The 19,778-nt window shown below is 37.2% G+C and overlaps 1 protein-coding gene across 10 annotated transcripts in view; it reads right to left on the minus strand.

The window, feature by feature from the left end:
- LOC311625391 (uncharacterized protein) overlaps nucleotides 1-19,778 on the minus strand; it is a 160,843-nt gene that overhangs the window by 44,419 nt on the left and 96,646 nt on the right. For all 10 annotated transcript variants that reach the window (XR_014795489.1, XR_014795490.1, XR_014795491.1 and 7 more), the window contains one exon: nucleotides 7,117-7,225. Coding sequence is in view for 2 of the 10 variants with exons in the window: in XM_084889594.1 (XP_084745720.1) it covers nucleotides 7,127-7,225 (99 nt within the window). In the remaining 8 variants the exon portion in view is untranslated. Of the gene's footprint in view, nucleotides 1-7,116; nucleotides 7,226-19,778 lie in introns of those variants that run through there.

A 19,778-nucleotide genomic window follows, 5' to 3' on the forward strand; every position in this document is an offset into this window, starting at 1 on the left:
TCATCTAGCTGTCTCTTCCAAAGAGTGGAAAATAACATGCCTTCTCTCTAGTCTAATTATTATTCCCTCTCTTCACCCCTTTGTGCTATTATCTCTACAGCTCTCTTTTTAAAATAATTTTATTTTTTTTATTTCAGTTTATATTCAATATAATTTTGTATTAGTTTCAGGTGTAAAACATATGATTATTCAAAGTGTTCCCTGCAATATTTCCAGTACCCAACTGGCCCCACATATAGTTATTATAATATTATTGACTACTGAGTGGCCATATTATTATGATCTCTGAATGCATAATAATCTGGCCACTCAGTGTATATCCTATATAATAAAAGGCTAATATGCAAATTGTCTCTTCAATCAGGAGGCCAGCCAACTGCCCATGTCCCCTTCCTCTGGTCAGGCTGGCCAGACCCCACCCATGCACGAATTCATGCACTGGGCCTCTAATATATATACAACTTTTACAAGTTCATGAATTCATGCACTGGGCCTCTAATATATATATACAACTTCTACAAGTTGCAGTTAATAGCACAAAGGGGTGAAGAGAGGGAATAATAATTAGCCTGGAGAGAAGGCATTTTATTTCCCAATCTATGCTATACTTTATATCCCTGTGACTACTTAGTAACTAAAATTTATCCTTTCCCTGTCTAATATCAATTTTAAATGAGATGTTCTTTTTCTGATAAAAGCCTGGAAACTCCTGAAATGGCTTCAGGATATGTCACAAAGATCCTGTAGTAGTGCTCTACCTCATTTTAATTTTCAATTTTCTTTTTTCCTTTAAGATATTTCACAAGGCTTGATAAAGTATGAGTAATGCTTAGTAACTTACCAATAATATTTACTGAAAAAGTATTAACTAAGCTATCTGTCAACTGATGGTTGTTGGCACTAATTCAATGCCAACAAGTATCCCCACCTTGGGCTATGGTGAAGAAGGAAACTTTATTCAGTGCTAAAGGTGATACAGCATGGCTGTCAAAACAGCACTGCTGTGAAATAACTCAATTGTGCTACAGTGGGGCTGTGGAACAGCCCTGGGGACAGGCCCCGCGCTGGCCAGACAGCTCTACTCTGCTCCTTCATGGTTTGCTCTGCTCTGTGCTTTGTGCTATGCTAGTCTGTTGTGCTCCACGTGTTCTGCTTTGCTGTGCTCCAGTGAGACATCCTAGTTGTCTCTGCTTTAGCTGGGGAAAGACAGTCTTTGGTGGAAAGTATGTTCCTGGGGTTAGAGGTGAGCTGACTTATATTACAGAATTCCTGCCCCTGGTCCGTGATTGGTGCTGCCTCATGCAAATGAGGGCACCAAATCATCAGTTTGATTGTTCCCAAGGCACTTTCCTGATTGGTCAGAACACAGCCAGTCTGATTAGTCAGAGCTGTGAAGTTCCGATTGGATAAGGAAAGAAAGCCTCAGTCCTATTGGTTGAAATAGGATTCCAGGAAACTTTTACAAGGGCTGATTCATATGGGAGAAACAATGCAGGAGGGCTGTTTATTGAAAATGCAGTTTAGTGCAGAGGCAAACAAGTTAGTGCAGAGGCTTTTCAGCAAAGGGCAGTTTGCGTGGCAGGCCCCTGTGTGGAAATGGCTGCTCGGCCATTTTTTATTTGACCCCAGTTAATAGGTGTCTTTTTTCCCCTCAGAGTTCAAATACCTCTTTCTGTGGCCCTAATGTTTCTGCAAGTCCATTAAAATTGGTGTTCTTCCATACTCAATTCTAGGCTCCCTCATCTTTTCCATCTATAGCAGTCCCCCCTTATCTGCGGTTTCAGTTTCCACAGTTTCAGTTACTCATGCTCAACTGCAGTCTGAAAAATATTAAATGGGGAAATTCTAGAAATAAATCCTTCATCAGTTTTAAATTGTGCACCGTTCTGTTATGAAATCTCAATCCCACCCGGGATGTGAATCATCCCTTTGTCTAGCTTATCCTTGTTGTGGACACTCCCGAGCCATTAGCTACTTAGTAGTCTTCTCACTGATCAGATCCACAGTGGTAGTGTCTCAGCGCTTGTGTTCAAGTCAACCTAATTTTACTCAAAAATGGCCCCCAAGTGCAAGAGTAGTGATGCTAGCACTTCAGATATGCCAGAGACAAGCTATAAACTGCTCCTTTAAGTGAAAAGGTGAAAGTTCTCAAATTAATAAGAAAAAAAAAAAACTTGTATGTGAGGTTGCTAACAGCTATGGTAATAATGAATCTTCTTTCCATGAAACTGAAGAAGGATTAAAAAAAATTTTGTGCTAGTTTTGCTATTGCACCCCAAACCGCAAAAGTTAAGGTCATAGTGCATGGTAAGTGCTTAGTTAAGATGGAAAATACTTTAAATTTGACATAGCATCATAATGGCTGAACGATCCTCCTTCTGACCTATTATTAGAAGATCAACAGTAGTCTAGCACTGTTACAATACCTGTATCATCCACCTCATTATATAGATACTGTATCTCATATCATCATTATAAATAGATGAGTGAGTGCACTACGAGATATTTTGAGAAAGCCTACAATCATATAACTGTAATGATAGTATATTGTTATAATCTACTAGTGGCTTGGTGCACAGATTTATGCACATTGAAAGGAAATTAATTAGAAGGTGGCTGGTGGGGCAGGACTGGGCAAGATGGGCCAGACATGCCCTAGTGCCAACCTCTTGTGGTCCCTCCCCGGCCAGCTGCACATGGGGCTAAAAGAGCATCTTCAGAGTGAGCGGTGTCCCTCTGGCAGGTGGAGTCCGTTGGCCAGGCCTGCAGGGATTGGGCTAAAACCAGCAGTCCAACATTCCTTGGAGTGCAAGAGGGCACTCTGCAAAGTTGCTGTACCTCAGCAGCTCCTGAATTGAGTATCTGCCCCCTGGTGGCCAATGCACGTCAGAGCTACTGGCCAACTGATCTGCTGGTCAGCCAGTCACTTAGGCTTTTATATATATAAAATTATTAATCATTTATTGTGTCTAATTTATAAATTAAACTTTATCATAGGAATGAATGCATGGGAAAAACATAGTATATAGAGTTTGGTACTCTCTGTGGTTTCAGACATCCACTGGGGCTCTTGAAATGTATCCACCATAAATAAGGGGGGACTACTGTATATTATCTCTCTGGAGATAATATATGCTTCCACATGTTTCAATTATAATCTATATGCTGATGACTTCAACTACATATTTTCAGTCCAGTTTTTTATCTAAAGCACAACATATATATCTACTCTTGGATATACTCAGATACCTTGACCTTGAATCCATCATTTACCTCCCAAATCCTTTACTTATATTTTCCAATGGAACCACAGAATTAGTCCATCAATAGTCTAAACCAGAAAGAAAAATTTTGCCTCCGTTATAAACCACACATCTAGTCAGTCAAGTCCTACTGACTTTACCTCAAGTATTTTCTTAGTCTTTCTACCTGTGCACAACACTACTGCCTTCCCTAGTCTTGGCCACTATAATCTCTAACCTAGATTCCTTTAAGATCCTCATTACTGGTCTCACTGACTCTAGTCTTCCCCTTCTACTACACTTGAGGCAGGATGCTCTTTCTAAACAAACATCTATGATATATAATAACAGAAAGCTGAGTATAAAATGGGATTATTGAGATGTATTATAAGGGGTTACTAGATTTTTAAAGATTTATCAGGTTATTTTGAGGTCCAATAAAATAAAAAAAAGAGCTCAGATACAGTGAAGGCTCTTCTCATAACTGCTTATAAAGTTGACAAAGATAATGATGATGGTGATGATAATGAAGATGAAATAAAACGATGACTTGTAGGTTCTTTAACTCATATAAGCAGACCAGTAGGGAAGTAAATAACTTCGGAAGTAGTGGAGTTAGGCTCACAGAAATCAATCTATCTTTAGGGCTGGCCCCAGAATGGTGGGGGAGGTCAGAACAAACATGTGTCCAAACATAAGCAGCATTCAGGCAGATGTTATTAGACTGAGAACCCAGGAGGTTACCATGACAACATCAAGTGATGGACACAGAAATTGATAAAGCATGTTAATGCATTGAATTAATAACTATACCAATAACAAATAATTGTGAGGTTTTATATTTGTAACTATAGTTATAACAAAATACTGGTCAACAACAAAAAAGGTAAAGTATAAATGAATAACAAACATGAATAAACATCCTTTTTATAGTCAAGAAGAAGAGATTATATAAATATAATTTAAATATATATAGGTAAAGAGATTTGCAAAAATGTAAAATAATGCACTCTTAGTAATTTTTTTAGTTTGGAAAATACAGTGTTTTTTTTATAAAGATTTTTGTTATTTGTATGTAGTAGACATATGATTGCTATTTTAAATAAATCAACCAATAAACATATGTTTCATTTCTTAGTTTAAATGTTTAATCTCAATAGATATAATAGCAATAGATATGACCCACATATATAAAAGCTCTTTAGGATTCTCAATGACTTTTAAGATGACAAAGGGATATTGAAGGCTAACTAACATGGCTGACAACCACAATAAAATGGCTCATGTTGAACAAAATGATTGTATTTGAACAAAATAAAGGTGGAAGCCTGAGGAGGTACTGTTGAAAAATCAAGGGTAGTTCTCACAATTACACAAAGTCAGTAGAAAATGCCTCATCTTCTCATCCTTCTGGACTACTCCTTCCACCCACTCATGCAAAGCAGGGTATCAGTATGGCACCATTTCCAGGCACAGAGACCACAGATGTATAAACAACCTTCCACCCCTTTCAGGCAAGTCAACGAATGTGCCAGAGCTCTTGTCTCTGTTTACATGGGGAAAACGCTCTCTTTCCCTTATAGGAAAAAAAATAATAAATTTTGCCAGTGTCGCCAGGAAGGTGGGGTAGTGGAAGCTATATGTGAAATAATAACAAAAAGTATTCTTTTCAAAGCTGCAGAACCAAGAGTGGAATGGGAAGATGGAGGCAAGGATCCAAGGGGCTAACATTTCAAAGCACAGAGGCGTAAAATATACCCTGTAAATGCAGTGATACCGTGTCGTGTTCTATGTCATTAAATTATAACCGCCTGGAGTAAATTTTTAAATGTGCTATTTACAAAGTTACCAAAATAAGGGAAGCTGATCCTTTTATTTTTGTTCTACTTACATTGTGTATATAAGTAGTATTTCTTGGAGAAAATTTCAGAAACTTTAGCAATCTCTCAAACCAGATGGCTAATTTTACTATCACTACTTCAATTTCATATATTTAAACTCGGGGCAGAATGTTTGAGTCGATCTGCCATAAACCTAAGAAAATAATTCAAGTTGATTGAAGATGGAGCCAAATTGTCTTCTCTTCAGGTGTCTTGTTTTTCAGCTCATGCATATTAACAGGTATGATGTGAGAGTGAATTGACAGAGGCACAAGTCGAAACCTGGGATATGTGTTGTAACTGTGAATTAACAGACTCGCCAAAACTTGTACTGACTGAAACTCACAGCTTCTCTTTCTAAGCATATTAAGCATTTGATGTATCTGCTTTCAAGCTCCTGCAAAGATATTTCTATCTTATGAATAACTGTGCTTCCATGCAATAAAAAAGTAAAAGTAAGATTACTTTCTTCAGAGTAATTATAACCCATTATAATAACCAACAAGCCCAAAATATCAAAAATAGGATGAGTTCATTGCTTTGGTCTTCTATTAGGCACCCACAACACTGTAAAGGTGACCTTAGCAGTCTGTTTTGCCTCTTAGTTTTCCCACAGACCTTATTCTTTTTTTTTTTTTAATTTAAAAAATATATATTTTATTGATTTTTTACAGAGAGGAAGAGAGAGGGATAGAGAGTTGGAAATATCGATGAGAGAGAATTATCAATCAGCTGCCTCTTGCACACCCCCTACTGGAGATGTGCCTGCAACCACGGTACATGCCTTTGACCGGAATCGAACCTGGGACCTTTCAGTCCGCAGACCGACGCTCTACCACTGAGCCAAACCGGTTTCAACCCCACAGACCTTATTCTTTACAAGTACCTGTGCTCATTTAGACTTGTTTTAGACTTTTTGCTTTGGGTTTTAACACCTCTTTCCATGCTTATTTTCTATGGGCACTAGGTTCCAATGTTCTTTGGAGTACTTGACAGTAAGTAGAATACTACATTTTAGAAGCAAAGGAAACAAAATGCTACTGTTTTGTAGAATGATTAAGAACAAAGAAACAAATTTCCTGACCATTTAACCATATATACTTTCAGTGGTATTAGGTTCTCCTAGATAAAGCATTCTCATTTTTATTCATATTAATTTCTGAAATAGAGACTAAAGTATCTCAAAAAGCTTTCCAAGAATGTTATCTTTTACACCCAACCTAAGCTTCATTGCCAACTACAATGCTCACAAAACTTATTTTATAAAAATAAGCTCTGACTGAATGAGACATAGGTATCAAGGCAATTATGTATTATTTAGTCATCTAGTCTACATACGTATGTGGTATGTTTTTTCTTTCTATCTTCTCTTCTTTCAGTTGTCTGTATCAAAAACAATTAAATGTGAAAACAGAGTGTTGAGCCATTATGATCCAAAATGATTCACTAATGAGTAGCTTTTATTTACCTTTTATTTCTATTCTGATTCTCTTCCACAAATCTTTGATATCAGCAAAAGTTGCTTCTGTAAATTAATCTTCATGAAAACCTTCTTTATATTCATGTTTTATTAGATCATGTCAATTAGCCTCCTGCAGTTCTAAGAGGCTGTATCTACTAGCAAAAATCCTTTGTAAATCCCTGACACTCTTCCTTTACCAGCTAAATAACCTGAGGCAGGAGGACATGAATACATGTTACCTGGCAACGTGTTTATCTGCGAGCTCTTGGCGGCAGTGTCTTGGGGAATTGACATGGGAAAATATTTCAAAGTTGATTTGCCCTCTGGAAGGGGCCCAGTTCTGGTTGTTTTCAAGGTATTCAAATGTTTCCCATCTGTTATCAAACTATTACTAAGCAACCTCCATATTCTATCCATGCTTTTGGCAGGACCCCAGGAATACAAATATAAATAATTTAAATAAAATAAGAGGCTTATAGTCTAGTAAACAGAGATACATTGAGGAAAATTCAACACAGATTGTGAATCTTACCCATTCACTTTCATTGAGATCCTTGGATGCCGGGCAATGTTATGGGGATAGCAGAAGGGAATTCAGAGGAAAGGCCCTTAGCCCAACTGGAGGGTTCAGAGGTGATTTCCTGAAAATATATAACATTTGAATTTTTAGTAATTCACAGATAGATGTAGACAGGAGCAAGGGCATTATGGGTAAGTAAAGGACATCGTCAAAAACAAAGAAGTGTGAAATGTCATGGACAATGTGGGAATCTATACTAGTTACTATTTCTAGAACATTAAATGCTAGGATTAGAGAAATGGCCAATGAGATTGGAATTCTGTGAAGGGGAGAGACCTGGGTTGAAAATTATCAAAAAGCACCCATCTTTTCTAGCGCCCCCTGACTAGAAGGAACTTAGAAAAGCTGAAGGCATTCTTTCAGCAAAAAAAATTATAAACTCATTAGGTTAACATAGCTATTGTACAGAATTTAGGTAAGAGCTTTCATGTGGTATAGACAAAGGAGGTTAGATATATACCACAGAAATAAATAGGAAGTTTAGCTTGACTGAAGAATTTAATTTTTCACAGACATGCAATATACATTCACATACACACACACACACACACACACACACACACACACAAAACACCTCTACGATATCAACTTATTTGTATTAGCTAAATTATACTTAATTAATATGCAGCGTCTAAAGCCACTACCCAGGTCATGATTAATGTGAAAGTGAGTGAAAATAATATAACCAGTTTAAACCAGATTCCTGCTCACTTAAGTTCTGTATATACTTCCTAGCTTCTGTAACATCTAAAACTGGAGACATACTTATTATATATTTCTGTGGGGAGAGTAAGGAAAAGACAGAGAAGGATTATCTCTATGTTGTCCACTCTTTCCTAATCCTGCCCTAGCTGCCCTGGAGAAAAATCAGTTCTATGATGTGAATTGCATACAAACTATTCACAGTTGACCACATCCGCTGGGCAAGACTCACCAATCCCAAGGAATGTACAAACTCAGGTTCCAAAACACAGGCTGTCTGATCATTCTGGCCGTCTAAATTGGGAACTAATTAAATGTTTTAACTGGAAGTCTCTCCTCGCTGCAGCAGAAAGAGTCATTTTGAAGCAGACATATCAATGAAACACTTCTTTGGGAAAATTCAGTTCAACTACAAGAGACAACTGCTTTTGGTTGGCAGCACAGTCTATTCCTACTTGATTCCTGCCACCCCGCAATGCATACACACAGGCTAAATATCACTCATGGTGAGAGGTGTAACTACAGAGAAAGGATGACATTAAATCTCACAGATGTCAAACTCATCAGAATCAGTTTGTTCTCACCTATCTAGGATTTCAATCCCGTCCACTGGGGCTGATGAAAGATTATATAAATTATTTGCATAAAGAAGCTTTTAGAGCAGCATTTAAACATGTTGGGTATCGTTTGAATGCAGTCAGAGTGGGAGGTTATTCATTTCCATTAGTAATTAGATGTTGATTGAAGCATTTCTCCTGCTTGGCAATCCCTTAAACAGTATAATATTCTGAGGCAGCAGAGCTCTAATTCTCTCCAAGTCAGGAGTCTCCACTTGAACTTAACAGCCCAAGTTTCTTCAGAGGGGTAACTGGAATTATTAGATTAGCCGATGTGGATCTAAGACGTAAGTCTGGCCAGAAACCCTGAAGGCCAGAAAGACGAAGCAGTCACGTGTCTTGAAGTGAGACATCTCCACTTGGATTTATAGCCCACATTTCTTTAGAAAAGCAGAGGCCTTTAGTACCACAAAGTCTCATGTATTATTATTGGGTATCACCCTATCAATTGTTTTGGATGCAAAAATTAGTGTTAAACATGAAAACAGTTGCAAGAAATACACAGAGACTTCAAGTTGTTCAGCAACTGCTCTTGAACAAGAAGTACCTAGAGTGAAGATGCAATTAATATTGACTGACCTGAACACTTAATAGGAGTCAGAAGTTGAGCAAGGTAATAGTATACAGATATTAAAAAAAAAAAAAAAAAAAGACATATTCAATAGGGTACACAGCCTGGCTGGTATGGTTGAACCAGGAGGTCACGGTTAAATTCCTGGTCAGGTCACATACCAGAGTTGCAGTTTCCATCCCTAGTAGAGGGCATGCAGGAGGCAGCCAATCAGTGATTCTCATCACTGATGTTTCTATCTCTCTCTCCCTCTCCTTTCCTCTCTCTGAAATCAATAAAAACATATTTTAAAAAATAGGGTAGACACATAAAAAGATAACTTTGACATCATTTTAAGTAAGTTCCAAGACAAAGATAAGCATAGAGTGGTACAAAAGAAATTCGGAAAGGAAATCAGGCCTAAACTAAATTCTGCACAATGAGTAGGAGTTGGCCAATTTAAGAAGGAATGGATGGGTATTTCAGGTAGAGGGAGAAGAATAACCCAAATAAAGTATGTGGTTTTACTATATGCAGTTTGATATTTTTAGACTATACATTGAGAAATGAAGATTGGTAGATAATAAGAAGAAAGAACTCAGTAAAAATACTTTTATTTTTTTATTATTTTTATTATTTTTATTATTTTTATTTTTTTACTGGGGGAGTGGAGGGGAACTCTTGAGAAAAAAGAACTCTCTTGAAAATAAGAAATGTCTAATTTTAAATATGGTTAAAACATTTCAATAGGCATATAACAAAATTTAATATCCAAATAACCAAGAAATTTATGAATAATTGATTGCCTCATTAGGAATAATATAAATGCTAACAAATTTTATGGTATAATAAGGAACTTAAACTTTCCTCTTGGAGTGGTAATCCATTAAATAATTTTACAGAAAACCCAGAAAAAATAGACAATGTAAATAGATCCACTGGAGATCCAGATACTGATACAATAGTTTATTTAGAAATACAATAGACCAAGAATGGCCAGAATAGTTTTGGAAAAGAAGAACAAAGTTGAAGGACTTACTTTACCAGATAGTAAGACTTACTATAAAGCAATAATAATAAAAGCATAGTGTAATGATAGACAAATAGATCAATGGAACAGACTACAGAGTCCACAAACAAACATACAAATACTGTAATTTTGATTCAGGTGGCACTACCAAGCAGAGGGCAATGCATCATCTCTCAGTAAATGGTGCTATGTTACCTGGATATGCCATAAAAATAATAAGTAGAAGGCTCTGGCAAATTTGGCTCAGTGGATAGAGCATCAGCCCAAGGACAGAAGGGTCCCAGGTTTAATTCCAATCAATGGCACATACCTGGGCTGTACGCTTGGTCCCCAGCCCAGGGGAAGTCAACCAATTGATGTCTCTCTCACACATCGATGTTTCTCTCTGTCTCTCCTCCTCCCTGCCACTCTCTATAAAAATCAATGGAAAAATATCCTCAAGTGAAGATTAACAAAAAATAAACAAATAAGTAAATAAATAAGTAAATAAGTAAGGAAAGAAAGAAAGAAAGAAAGAAAGAAAGAAAGAAAGAAAGAAAGAACTCCTATAATCACTTTGGAGGACCCTTTGGTAGGGGGCATGCAGGTAGCAACCACCAAAACTGGACAACAGTGTATTTTGTAGCCCAATAATTTCATTTATCAATATAAATGCATAATATCTTCACCAAAATAAATGTTTAGAGCATCACCATTTGTAATAGTCTTAGGATGGGAAGTGCTCAAATGCCCACCCAATACCAATAGTATGGATAAACAAATTATGGTATAGTCATAGAATGGGATACCACATAGTAATGAGAATGAATTTTCCACAACTATATAGAAGCATATGATGAATTTCACAAACATAAATGTTAGAGAAATGAAACTATAAAAAAGTATATATCACATGCCTTCATTTTCATAAAATATAAAGTATGTTGTTAGAAATCAGGATAGCAATTGTCCTTGGGGCAAAGAGGAGATTTTATAGATGCAAACAATATTTTGTTTTTTATCCAAATGGTGGTTATACAGATATATGCAGTTGATGAAAATTATTTGCCTGTATACTAGCGATATGTTCACCGGTCTATATATTCAGCTAGCTTTACTTCAACACACTGGCTAAAAAGCATCAAGAAGAGTCAGGCAGGTAAAATAAATAGGAGAATCAAACTTGGTATGAGTATCAACTATACTTCTTGCCATGAGTTGTTCTTAATATTGTATATCAATAAAAATTATAATAAAGTCAGTGGGCATGGCTCAGTACGTGAGCAGTGACCTATGAATCAGGAAGTCATGGTTTGATTCCTGGTCAGGGCACATGCCTGGGTTGTGGACTTGATCCCCAGAGGGGGACATGAAGGAGGCAGCCAATCGAGGATTCTGTCTCATCATTGATGTTTCTATCTCTCTCTACCTCTCCTTTTCTTTCTGAAATCAATAAAATAAATAATATTAAAACACAAAAATAGAAAATACTCTGTAAGTGAGTTAATAAAGGATATAACCACTAGTTAGAACTAAGGAAAAGGTAGGAAACTGGCAGAAAATAAAGGCAGAAGATCTGATCTGTTGAAAAGCATACTTCTGGGAAGGGAAGGCTAGAAGAGGTCAATGGAGGGGGATAAGGGACATAAGTAATACTTTCAACAATAAAGATTTTAAAAAATAAATAAAATAAAATAAAAAGCATACTGTTGGGCTCAAGTAAACATTAATAAATGTGTTTCCCATTCATGGTTGCAGAATATTAACCACAGTGCATTTTTCTGAAGGAAATTTCTGAGCTTCAAAGAGCCACCTTTGGGAAATATGCAGAGGATAAATTCAAACTTTCCTATGTAGAATTCTTCCCAATGATTTGTATATATTTCAAAACACTGAATATATGTCAGTTAATAGGCAAATGATTTTGTTTTCTAGCTAAACTCCCATCTTCAAAATTAGCTATATATATATATTGAGATATATATATATATATATATATATATATATATATATATATATATATATATATATTTATGGGCAAAATACAAATATACCCTAGACATTTTGTCATGCAATTGTAGCCTGGAATTCCAGAGTACTATATATTTCAGCCTGGTTTGGCCCATTTTTTAAAAATTTTTATTTATTTATTTTTTAAAAATATGTTTTATTGATTTTTTGCAGAGAGGAAAGGAGAGGGATAGAAAGCCAGAAACATCGATGAGAGAGAAACATCAATCAGATGCCTTCTGCACACCCCCCACCGGGGATGTGCCCGCAGCCAAGGCACATGCCCTTGACCGCAATTGAACCTGGGACCCTTCAGTCCGCAGACCGAAGCTCTAACCACTGAGTCAAACCAATTTCGGCTGGCCCATTTTTATTCTTTTTTTTAATTAAGGTTTTTATTCTTGTTTGCTTGCTGTTATCCTTTGAGAAGCTTTGATAGCTTCCCTGCAAATTACCATCTCCATCATGGATTCTAACTTTCAAAGTCAGTCTATGCCGTTATTGCTTTTTAGCAGTCCCCAGCATGGCTGCATCTTCTAACGATGCTTCATATAATGTCTTCACCTTGCCTGCTTGAGCGAGCCATCCTTCAGGGCATGGCAGCCACCTCCATCTACTAGCCTATACAATAGAACTAAGCTAGAGCAAAGAAAATACAACCAAAGTCAATGCACTTTTTGCAGCCCACGTTTGAGAGGGGAGGTCCCTATTTAATTAGTTTTTATATATCACTCCTAAGTCATTTTGACAAAACCCTTGCATAAAGCCTTTTTGGAAGTAAATCAAGCCAACCAAGTAATTGTATGGGAACCTTCTTACTAGGTATTTTCCTCTTAGTGGTTAATTCAGATGAAACATTTAGGAAGCAAAAGAGAATGTCAATACCCACTCCCAGCATCAGCTGAATATTTGGTTCTCTTTGGTTACTGCCACAGAGGGAGGGCGGCTGGACTTGGAATGGTCTATGTGGAGCTACAAAGGGACACCCAGGAGCAGCTCTGAAGGCCAAGGAGGAGGAAGTTGTGAAGTGTCTCATTCAGACCCGATGACCTAAACAGTTGGGGTTCAGCAAGTCGCAAATACCTCCTGGGATGGCGAGACAGCACAGAGTTCCTGCGGCAGGATGTTGGGCTTGTATCAAGAGTGTGCTGTGTGTCCTTGGCTCTCCTCCTCCAAGGCTGGCATTGGATCTGCGCTATTGTCCGCTTCACTCAAACCAGAATTGAGGGAGCTGAGGTAAGCCATTGACCCGAGCGTTTCCTCAGCTCCCAAGGAGTGTTTACCGAAGGGTGGTGTTTTTCAAAGCCTTCAATAAGAAGTACACCACGTCCTCCGTACCTTTATTTTTCTAAATGTGTGGAGAGGACACACTGTTTTTGCTTTTTGCCAGCCTTCCAAAACATTCTTGTCGCTGTGAGGCGCATGGCATCCTCGGTGTGGACAACATGAGCAGAACTCTGTACTGCAATGATTTCCAAACAAGAAAAATCTGACTCTAGAAACATCCCCAAATGAGGGCCCATCAAAAGTGTCAATTTTTTTTTTTTTTTAAAGAAAAGCAATGCAGATAGGACTAAAAGTACAATTCATGTTCGCTTTCAGAACTCTAAGACAGAAACAGGAAAAGACATGCTTGATTTAATATCCTCTTCATATAATTTTTTCTTATTATTCTTAAATTGCTTGGGGTGACAGTAGTCAACATGAATATATAGGCTTCATGTGTGTGGATTTCTATTTTACAAGATCTGTATATTGCACTGTGTGCCCACCACCCAAAGTCACATCTTCTCCGGTCACCTCATATTAGAACCCCCTTTTCCTCCCACCACCTTCCCTCTGGCAAACACCCCTCTGCTGTTTGTGTTCATAAATTTCAGTTTTATATCCCACAAATCTTCATATCATCTTGACTAATCTCAGACATTGCACCAGAAAACAAATGTGGGGCTTAATAATATGTGTTTTCCTAACACAAGCCACTTCCACCTCTTTGACAGATGTTCCCTCCTTCCAGAACCATTAGCCTGACGTGGGGCTTATATTCTCTGCTGAATAAGACAACAGGATGAGAATTTCTCCTGCATGACAAGGTAAGAGGATGAGACAGAGAAGAGAAGGAAAAGTACTGCATATTTATCTCTGTCAGTTGAGAGATGGAGGTTTTCCAAGAATCCATGGGGAAGAAGTTTCTCAACTAACCTAAGAACAGTCTGCAGACTCTCCTAAGATACTTTTCCTATCTTGAAGGAGATGAGAAATTCTGAGCTCTGAGGGACCCGAGGAAGCCCATGTTTAAGGACTAGCTTGTATCCTGATTTTGGATTTCTTCTGTGTCTCACAGTTCACTCAGGCATCATTTCTGAAGCAGAGCAGCCTGATGCTCTAAGATGTAGATGAAGAAGTGTGAAGGGAAAGGGGGCACACACCATCTCTAGAAACTACTAGAGTCTAGGGCACATGTGTCAAACACAAGGCCCGCGGGCCAAATCTAGCCCGCCAGGCCTTGCAATGTGGCCCGCACCGCGCTGTCATCACTGCACTCCGCTGTCAGTTTATGACATTGTCAGTTTATGACTGTTCAGTAAACCATTCGGCCCGCGATTTAGGCTGGATTTTAGATTTTGACCCCTTCTCTGATTGAGTTCGACACCCCTAGTCTAGGGGTTGGAGGCATCATGCAGTATCTTCGTAAAAAAACAAAGGTAGAGCCCTAATTTTTGAAAGGGATAAGCCAGTGGGTGATCTGGACATCAATGTTTCAGAGGATGGGTAATAAAGAGCAAATTCTAGAAACTGCCTTAAAATTGAAGGACTGTCATTTTAGATCTTAAATATCAAAATGTGAAAATAATGAGGAGTACCTATAAGAAAGAAAGGCACTTTATTTTTTCAAAAATTGGGGACTTAGGAAAAATAGAAAATTCAGAAAGTTTGCTGTAAAACATACACATACATTTATTAGGAAGACAAATATTCTAAGTGGCTCTTTTTTTAAAGAATTTTAATATATGCTCCTCTATTAAATTAGTATATCAAGGACATTTCATTCATTAGTTATTAGAGCCCAGTGCCAATGAACTCTGGATTTTTTTAAAGTCTACAAAAATGATTGAAACCTAAAAAAAAAAAAAAAAAAAAAAAAAAAAAAAAGTTATTGGCTCCAAACTACAAAATGAGAGCTGCAAAATGGAAATGAATAAATAATTAAATGTCTACAAAAAAATAACATTACATCAACTAGTCAACTGCAACTTTAATTTGGAATTGCAGCATAAATTATATTTAATGTGGAGTATGGGTGGATTTAATTTGTTTGATACATTATACATGCAAAGGCAGCCAAAAATAAGATCACAAGTTCCTCAAAACAGTCCTGAATAACATCAATATGATAAAAATGGCCATTTGTTTTCCTAAAGGCATTGGAAGTTAAACAAGAGGAAATAGGAGAATTAGGAATGTCCATGTTAAGTACCAAAACAGTGTGTCTTGGAGAGAGTAATGCTACCTCTCCCAAGAACAGGCAATACTGACTGCAATCATCACCATCTTTCCCCTGAATTAAGGCACTGCTATACTGGAGTGTCTTGGGGGAGAGGGGAGGGTGTGCATTGTTAAAGCATAAATTTTTCTTAGAAAAGGTAGACAGGCCTTTTACACTTCATTGTACACCCTATTCGGAGAATCGAGAAAATCAATGCGAGGTTATTCCTGAGAGATGACATCTAGAGAGTGTGAGGAGTGGTAGGGGGATAGGGGTGCTTTAAACATGAAGGAAGACCTGGCTCTGAGCAAGCAGGCCTGGCTGAGATATAAGATAAGTAATGTCTGGGACACCATACACTGGGTGTGTTACAGAACAGCAAGAATTCGTCCACCCAGCACTAGTAGAACCAAACACTAGACCACGAGAATTGCAGTGGAGAAATGTCTATTGTATTATGAATGGTGCTACTTAGGAGAACTGGAAGCAAATGCTTAAAAACTCAAACTCCCGGATGAATGGCATGTAAGTTACAGATTACATAGGGAAAAACTGCAAGACACCTGTGGATCTGGAGGTTTGGGGTCCTGTTGGGAGCTTGGTGGGAAGTGAGGTAAGGGTAATGAACCATTTCTTCAGGCATTGAGCTCACTCTACCTTAGGGCTTAGGAATTGAAACATAACTTAGGTCAAAATGTTATCTTTAGCTTGCCAGAGGTCTGGACCATGTGACCATTCGTTAGTCAGGTCTGGGCTACTGTCTTCTGCTGCCTAGGGCATTGCTGATTATCTGGGGGAAAAGCTAAGTCTCTGAGGGGCATCTATATATAGAAAGAGATGATTTCCAGAGTTAGGATTTACTAAGCTTAAAGCCCTCGGTTGGGGTAGAATAGTTTAGTTTGGGATTAATCTTGGATTTTGATATCCTCACTTGATCTTTCCTATTGAAGGAAAATGATCTGCTCCTTGATATCCTCTCATCACCCACCAAATATAGTAGTACACATCAGTGGATACCCTAGCAATATAATCTATGTTTGATGGACAATATTTTCCTTATTTCTTAAAAACTGCTTCTTCAAAACTTTTGTCATGTCTTCATTCCTCCTTGCCTCCCTCCCTCTTTTTGTCTACCTTCCCCACCACACACTCACAAATACAGAAGTTACAATATGTTAAAAATTATGTGCTGTTAATTGCTGAACAGAAACTATAAAGCTAAGCTGGGGGAACTACATAAAAGGTAGTTAGCTCACAACTAAGAATATTGTGATTCGAAGACTTGTGGTACTTTGTGCAATGTTAAATCATACAGACTATTATGGAATACATCATTTTTAGATTTTCATTTATTATTCATGAAGTGGCTCCTAGACCTCTTAAATGGAGAAAGACAAAAATAAATCAGGTCAGGTGGTAAATTAGGACTAAAAGAGCCATGCCTATAAAACAGGTTGTCGGATACAGAGCAGGAAGTTACTCAATTAATTTAACAAAATTAATTTTGATTTCCTAATAACTACTTGGGTTTGGCTTTTCCCCCCCCACAACCTTCCTCAACTTGGAACAGTTATATTGATTTAAAGATTAATCAAGGATTTGGGTTCACAGGCAATTTAAATTTATTTTTCATTTTTGCCTGTTTAAAAAGCTGATTACTTGGACACACTTTTTCCTATCACCCTGAAGTCTGTAGAAGCAGCTCTCCAATTAAATTTCCAGGGGAGAGGGCAGGCCAGGGGGAGGTCAGTGTGTGGGGGAAAAAGAGCCATATATACTATTATTTATAATACCTTAAACAATAAAATTTAAAAAATCAAAATACATAAATAAAAATAAACAAGACCTGACTTTTCTCTTGAATGAATGAAGCCTTATAATTTTCACTGAAGGACCATAGAGTAAATACTGTTTTCTTTGTATATGGTTTTTTAAAAAAATTTCCCTTATCCTTTCTTTCTTATCCCATCTTAGATGCACATAATCTGTTCCTGTGTTTTATACATTTATTCTGCATTGTTAAAGTGACAATAGAGATTTTTGGTCCTGAAAAAGGGGCAATATGGTCATTTCCTCAAATAATAAGAATTTTCTCTCATACCCCTATTTTTCCTGAGTAGAGTTTTCTGGGGATGCTGAAGTACAACCTACAATAGATGGTGCTTTTCTGTATAAAATGTAAGCAACTCTTTCAACTTAGCAATGGGAATCTTACCCACAGAAATATTCACATCAGTGCAAAAGAGTGATGTGGCCTTGTTTGAAACATGGAACCTTTACAAGCAGTGTTAAAAGTCCTATCAACAGAGACAAGGTCCCTAAGCAGTCATTAAAAGGATGAGATAAATTTATGTGTGCTGATACAGAGATATATTTGGTGTGATGACAAACCCAAACATGATGTATTAAATGTCAAAAGCAAATTATTGAGTATGTATTGCATGATTACACATAAACACACACATACACAAATGCATACAATACACATGCAACATAAGCCTATTTTACTATTATTATTCCCAAGCTTTGCCATGCACTTACACTATCTGCAATATGTACGAAGTGACTGCCAGAGAATGGCTTAAGTATGGCTAACCTTAGTATTAGAAAGACTTGTTATCTACATTTCACCCTTTTGATGAACCTGAAAGAATGGCTTTCTTTTATCCTCTAGGAGTCAAGAGGAAGGGGATTTTTATCTTTCATTCACTGCTGATCTCTGCATGTGGAACCTGGTGAGCTCCCAACAAAACTGTGTGAATGAAGGGACAAAGCTTCCTGCTCCTTCTCAGGGACACTGCATGTGAGAAATGATTGATAGATTAGGCCCAAAGTAGAGAGGGGAAAGAAATAGGACACTTTCTAGGAAAAGGAATTCTACAAAAAGAAATCAATAAAAAGAATTAAGAGGAGGCCAGAATGGTGAAGAGATGGAGGGGCCATCCTATAGGGAGAAGAGGAGGAGAAGAAGGGGAATCTTGATGGGAGACTGTTCAGATGAGAAAGGCAGAGAGCCAGTCCATACCACCCCTTCCCAAACAGGAGACTTACTGGTAACAGGCTCTGTATTCATGCTCTTCTTTATTCAGAATAGTATAAAGAGGATGCAGCAGTATTAGCAACTAGATTTAGAAATACAACTGTGGCATCACAGAACAATTTCAATTTTGGGGCAGGGGAGGGAGTGGCCCAGAGAAGCATTGTTTGTATTTGTCTGCATATGGCCTTTGGTTCCAGTTTGGTGACTACAAATTATCTTGCAATGCTGGATGTCTTCCCTTAGTGTTTGAATAAAGAATTTACACTTGAGATTGAAGGATTTAAAGCTTAAGTTGGTTGAATTAAAAAGTATTTAAAATGGCAGGCACAGATATGAATGAAATTTACACATAATGTATTTCTATTTTCTCTAAAAGTTATTGATTTGAACTTTAATCTGATTTGAAGTTTAATTTATTTATGAATAGATTGAACTTTTTTTCCTTTATAAAGAACTTAGTTCCTTATAAGCCACTATCTCCTATGATTAATTAAATGAACTTTATATAGTACAAATTTGTATGTGTATAATCTCTTAGAATTCTTTAGGGTCACTATTTCACAATTTAAATCTTTTTCAAATCATGAGTTTTTTATTCCTGATAAGATCAAAGGTACAAAGCCTATTCAGCACCAAATATTCTCACGAAAATATACAGTGTTGAAGAATAAAAGCTTATACTTTACAAAGATTAGACAAATTTTAGTTACATTTGGCTAAGATAAATAAAAACTAAAGAAATAATATATTAAACTTGGAAATAGGATTCTCTGTGTTCTAAACTGACTATACATCCATTTTGCCCAGGACACTTCCTACTTAGTTCTGCTGTCCTGCCCTAATTATTAATCGGGTTCCCTTTCAAATTTGTCCAGGTTTGAAAATAAGTCACATGGCTATCCTATACTAAGGAAAAGATATTGACCTTATCCCACATTTCATCTTTACTCTCTTCTACTCCATATTATATCATATTTCCAGATACCCAAATTACAGAATACTGCTTGGGCAATGATTGAAAAATAATGACGTCTGAACTTCCCATAGGATGTTGAGGAACACCCGTTAAATTGGATTACAACAGAGTCCCAACTGTGACATGCAAACATTCAGAACAAATACTTTAGGCTGTGCTTTTGGAGGGAGAGAATTGCTTGCTATTCCACCTTCTTAATAAAATGAGACAATCTTTGCTTCTC

Source organism: Pipistrellus hanaki (assembly GCF_964339955.1).
Source record: "Pipistrellus hanaki genome assembly, chromosome: 7".
NCBI lineage: Eukaryota > Metazoa > Chordata > Mammalia > Chiroptera > Vespertilionidae > Pipistrellus > Pipistrellus hanaki.